The sequence below is a fragment of the Mus caroli genome, chromosome 11 (genome assembly GCF_900094665.2).
Source record: "Mus caroli chromosome 11, CAROLI_EIJ_v1.1, whole genome shotgun sequence".
Taxonomy (NCBI): domain Eukaryota; kingdom Metazoa; phylum Chordata; class Mammalia; order Rodentia; family Muridae; genus Mus; species Mus caroli.
Window position 1 is genome coordinate 36,118,802 of NC_034580.1, and position 6,102 is coordinate 36,124,903.

At 42.1% G+C, this 6,102-nt stretch overlaps 1 protein-coding gene across 1 annotated transcript in view; it reads right to left on the reverse strand.

The window, feature by feature from the left end:
• Hmmr (hyaluronan mediated motility receptor) overlaps positions 1 to 6,102 on the reverse strand; it is a 33,561-nt gene that overhangs the window by 17,098 nt on the left and 10,361 nt on the right. The window contains exons 5-7 of the mRNA XM_021175487.2: positions 5,507 to 5,695; positions 3,937 to 4,023; positions 3,746 to 3,846 (exon numbers count right to left, since the gene is read on the reverse strand). Coding sequence (XP_021031146.1) covers positions 3,746 to 3,846; positions 3,937 to 4,023; positions 5,507 to 5,695 — 377 coding nt within the window. The remainder of the gene's footprint in view (positions 1 to 3,745; positions 3,847 to 3,936; positions 4,024 to 5,506; positions 5,696 to 6,102) is intronic.

Here is a 6,102-nt window from a genome sequence, read left to right on the forward strand (position 1 = left end):
AAAAAAAAAAAAAAAAAGGAAGTGTAAAAGTCAGAGCCGAAATGAACAAAACAGAGCCTAGACAAAGCTAGCTTCCTTGGTAGCCAGAATCACGGTGACCCCCTGATGTTCCTGCCTTCACCTCAGACATGGTGCAGCATTATATCTGGCTCTTTTCGTTGATCCCTTGCAATTTTTTGTTTTGTTTTAAAGTTTCCAAGGACCTATCCTCACAGGCCTACTTCCTCTAGCTGTGCCCACAACCTCCTCAAGGTCCCACAGCCTGCCAACACGACCAACTAGGAACAGGTTCAAAACAGGATCGTGTATGGGGCATGTGCCATTCAAACCACAACAGAGGGGATCCATTTTCTACAATAAAAATGATCAAGTGTTGCAGGATATTTGATCACACTGTGAACCCTTTACTAGAAAAACTTGTTTTTAGTTTAGGCATGACTCAGCCCTAACACACACCTTTAATCTGAGGCTTTCTGCTTACTGTAAATAGGATTAAATAAAGTCAACCATAGGTTAAGGGCAAGCAACAAGGTTGACAGGGAGTGAACACAGGAAAAACCATAGAGAGTAAGAGGAAGTCAGGAGGATGGATAGACACACACACACAGGAAATAGAAGGGAGGGACATTCCGTTTGAAGGGAGTTTTGTGATGGTGTAGAGGAGAACTTCCTTTTTGGGACATCGGCTGAGGAAGAAGATAAGTGGGGTGATGGGTGCTTTCTCTGTCTCTCTGAGCTATCAAACTTTCACCCTAGCTTCTGGCTCCTGAGTCCTTACTGGTAAAAATCAAATGATTGAGATTTTGTTAAAAAACAATAAAAGTGGGCTGGCAAGATGGCTCAGTGGGTAAGAGCACTGACTTGCTCTTCCGAAGGTCATGAGTTCAAGTCCCAGCAACCACATGGTGGTTCACAACCACCCATAATGAGATCTGATGCCCTCTGCTGGTGCGTCTGAAGTCAGCTACACTGTACTTATATATAATAATAAATAAATCTTAAAAAAAAAAAACAATAAAAGTTATAGATGGTAAAATTATCAAAGTAGCTTATAAATTCAATGTGACCTCTAACTAGACATCAAGGACATTCTTCACAAAGCAAGAAAAAAATCTATAATTTTAAAGAAAATACGAAATAATGAAAAACCATATAAGCAAAAGACATCTTGAGCAAAAAAAGCAATGCAAGAGTGACTCAACTATATGATTTAATATACTACAAAGCTACTGAAGTGAGAGCACTGTGTTAGTGTGAAAAAAGACAACTGGATATATTAACATTGTAGAGCCAAAGGAAGCAACAAACACGCCATAGCACAAGCACTGGTGACAGGAGACTCCTCAGACTGGGCCAGTAACACTGAGTCCTCATGCAGGAAAATGACAGGAGGTCTCTTTCACCCATCAGCTTCCAAAGTCAACTCAAAATGAACTATGTACTGAACACTTAACAATCATACTGCCAGCACACACTCAGGGGTAATGCTTCAGGACCTGGACACATGCGCGCACGTGTGTGTGTGTGTGTGTGTGTGTGTGTGTGTGTGTGTAAATCCTCTAAGCAGACAGAAAAAGCAAAAACAGATGATTGTAACTACATCAACATTCTAGACAGCAAAAGAAGTGACTAGATGATGAGACCACTAATAGAACTGGGGAAAATATTTATAAAGTGTATCTCTAATAGTTTTGATATGGTGGAGGTTTGAATAGTAATGGCCCCCAGAGACTTGTGTGTTGGAATACTTGGCCCACAGGGAGTGGCATTATTAGGGGTGGCCTTGTTGGAAGAAGTGTGTCACTGTGGAGGTGGGATTTGAGGCTTTATAAGCTCAAGTTAGGCCTAGAGTGGCACAGTCTCCTTTTGCTACCTGTGGATCAAGATGTAGAACTCTCAGTTCCTTCTCCAGCACCACGTAGGCCCGCACACTGCCATGCTTCCCGTCACGATGACAGACTAAACCTCTGAAGCTGTAAGCCAGCCCCAATTAAATGTTTTTCTTTATAAGAGTTGAGGTGGTCATAGTGTCTCTTCACATCAAAGTAAGGAACTTTCAAAATTTAGCAGTAAAAAAATCCAAAACAACAACAAAAAACCTCAACTCAATTAAAAAATGGGCAACAGATATAAATAGACATATTCTCAGAAATTACAAAAAAGCTTAATATCATTAATTACTAGGAAAATGCAAATAAAAAATAAAATAAAATATTAATTCACCAATGGTCATTAAATAACGTGTACGCTCTCTCACTGTCTCTCTCACACACATACACAGCATGTGCATGGGTAACACTAATAATAAAAGAAAAAGACTATCAACCTCAAAGTGGGGGTCCATAGGAAGGGTTAGAAGGAGGGCACCTGGGAGGGGCTGAAGAGAGGAAATAATATAATTCTATTTCAGTTAAAAATGTACTTTGATTATAAAAGGACTAGGGTCACAGGGATAGCTCAGTGGCCAGGAGCACATGCTGCTGTTCCTGATGATCCAGGTTCAGTTCCTAGCAGCACATGATGGCTAACAACAGCTGTAGTTCCAGCACAGAACTTGCTTTCTGGATTCTGTGGAAACTGTCCACAAGTGCTGCACAGATACACAGATACACTTGCAGGCAACCCCCTTTCCATCACTGTACCAAAAAAGGTCTGTATGTGTGTGTGTGTAGATTGATTTTGGAGTCTGAAGAGATTGCTTAGCAGCTAAGAGTTCTCATTGCTCTTACAGAGGATCTCAATTCTTAGCATCACATGGGGATCACAACTATCTATTCCTACAGTTCCAGGGGATCCAATGTTCTCTTCTGACCCCCACGGGCACCAGCACGCACACAGGCAAAATACTCACACACGCCGGGCGTGGTGGCGCACGCCTTTAATCCCAGCACTCGGGAGGCAGAGGCAGGCGGATTTCTGAGTTCGAGGCCAGCCTGGTCTACAAAGTGAGTGCCAGGACAGCCAGGGCTACACAGAGAAACCCTGTCTCAAAAAACCTAAATAAATAAATAAATAAATATAAAGTACCATAAGATCAACAATTGCACATGTGTGTGGGTATACAGGCAAAGAAAACAAAATCACTATACAGAAGTGTGGCTCGTCTCATGCTCAATCTCAGCACTATACAAGAGAGCCATGTAATAGAAGTCATGGACATCTATTCAAGAGATGAGTAGAGAAGGAAATGTATCAATGATACAGAATGGAATGGCATTTAAGCATATATAAAAAGAGTGCACTTTGTAACATCATGGATGGAACTAGAGTTCATTATGTCAAATGAAATAAGGGAGGCACAGAAAGACAAATACCATACCATCGCACAAAACTGTGAAAATAAAAAATTCATTATCCTAGAGAACTGTTACTGAAGCTGGGAAAGCAGGGGAAGGTCAGCATGGGGATGGCTGGGAATGGCTGGGAATGGCTGGGAATGGCTGGGAATGGCTGGGAATGCCTGGTCCTGGGCACGGTACGTCAATGAGTTCTAATACAGACAGGAGCAGGAAGTCGGTGGGCTACAGTAAGGTGAGGACAGACTGTGTAACTCAGAAAGCTGGGCTGTTTTCAGTATAACGAAAGGAGGAGATTCATATATTTGATTTCCTCATTAAAAATATGTATGTACATTGAATCATGAGAAAGAACCCTGTTAATCTGTACAGTTTGAGAGAAGAGTTAAATGTAGGAAAAAGATTAAGCCATTGTCACAGTCAGAAATCTTTTCCTTTGTGCCACTTACAGCTTTCCCTCCAGCTGGACTATTTTTCCCTTAGACTCCGTGAGGTCCTTCTGAGTGGCCTGCAGCTTCAGCTCCATGCCTTCCTGTTTGACCATCATACTCTGCACAACACAGAGAACTATTTTAGGAAATGAGACATTCTTAGGGCCCCAGAGTCAACTGACAGGATACACACTAAAGCAAGCACTCACCCTCATCTTTGTCTCTCTCTTATTTCTGAGTTTCATCAATTCCAGGCTTAGAGCTCTCATATTCTTTTGGTGACCATCTTCAGAAAACTACAATAAACATAAGAACTCAGATATATATTCTGCCACATCATAAATATAATTATTTAAGGTTAGGTGTGGTATCAGATACTTGTAATCTCAGTGCTTGAGAGATAGAGGCAAGGCTGGTCAAGAGCTCAAGGTCAGCTTGGACTTCATAGGACATTGTTTCAAAAAACAAAAACAAAAACAAAAAACCAAAAAAAAACCAAAAACAACCCAAAGAAAAAGAATTACTTAAATACCGATTAAGGGAGCTGGGCGGTGCTTGTGCTCCCCTTTAGTCCCAGTTTGCAGGAGGCAGAGTCAGGTGGATCTCTGAGGTCGAGGCCAGTTTGGTTTACAGAGTAAGGTCTAGGACAGGCAGAGCTACAGAGAAACCCTGTCTCGAACAAACGAGCAGACAAATGACTGACTACTGTGCCTGTCACTGGAACTACTCACAGTGTGGCAGAGAGAAAAGCCTGGAGCACAGCAAGCACTGACTGGGCGCCAGCACTGCCTGTCCGCTCCTTTCTTTTTTGCTTTTCTGGCTTATTTTTAAACAGTCTAAGCGGTCACTTACGGCTATATGCTAGAAAGGCCTTTGTAAGGTCTCTCACAAAGACTTGTGGAACTAGGTTTTGCTAGACTGGTCTCAGCTACCTGGGACATCTACAGTATGCAGGATGTGATGCCAAGTCAGGGCCTTCTAGGTCAGAATGCACCTTGGGCTCTAATATACCTTTTACTGTCTGCATACTGAGCAAGTACTCCCGACATCAAGCCTATCACAGGCCCTGAATAAATGATGAATTCAACCAAAGCCTGACTTGTCTCTTCCTTCTCTTTCTACCATTGCTTCATATAAACACAATTTATGTATTGAGCACACTCACTCCACTAATTATTTCCAACTGCATTCCCCCCAAACCTTTAGAAGAGTAAGCTTAGGTTTTTTTTGAGACATGTTGCCATATAGTGTAGGCTGGCCTAAAACCCTTCTGCCTCAGCTCCTGAGTGCAGCATTACTCATATTTGACACTATGTCTTTTTCAGGGGAGGACTTTTTAAAAAGAGACTTCAAAATGTAAATTGTGTAATACCCTGATGGTCATATTTACTGGGGTGTGGCAGGGGTGAAAAACTATCAGGCATGGAAACAAATAGCTGCCTTTTGTTTAACCCATGCCAAGCCCCCTTTAATTAAAAAGGCAAGACTCGCCTACAGAAGTAGTTAATTTATCAGTCACAGCCAGACTAATGGCTTGCCATTATCTACTGCATTCTGTTCAGAACCGTTACAGCTTCCTTGAAATAGACCAGTACTCAGCTTCGCAAACTGTCTCTCTGGTTTGTGCGATCAGGCACAGCGTACTCCTCTACTTACAGTGTAAGTGAATGAACAGCCTCAGCTGCACTGGTAAGCGTCACAGCTTAACCTGCCAAACAACCTGAACGTGAGGGTGCGTATCAGCCATTCAATTCTGACCTTCTCATGAAGCTCGAGTACCTTAGACTTTAGTAGCTCGTTTGCTCTGGTTACTTCAGTAAGCCGTTTTTCCAGTGAAGCATTACTCGCCGAGAGAGATGTTTTCTCTCTGACTGCTGCATTTAGCTTTGCTTCTGTCTTCTCCAATTCAGATTCCATGTCCTGGATCCGTTTGTCCTGAGTCCCTCGCTCTTGCAAAAGAACACGAATCTGGAAAAAAATGAGAAAATAAACACTTGATTGATCCCAGTGGTACCAGAGGTCTCAAAACTAGCAAACCTACATTTTGATATGGTGTTTAGATATTCTTATTTTACTTGCTACTTGATTTATTTCCCTTATGACACATCTTAAAGATATGCCTTATAAATGCAGGATTAGCATTTGAGAGGCAGAAGCAGGTGGATGTCTGTGATTTTTCAGGCCAGGCTGGTCCACCTGGCCATTTGGAGCTACATACTGAGAACCTGTCTCAAACATACACACAGACACAGTCATAGTCACATACACAGTGATACATATACACTGTCACACACAGACACAGTCATAGTCACAGACACAGTGATACATACACACTGTCACACACAGACACAGTCATAGTCACATACACAGTGATA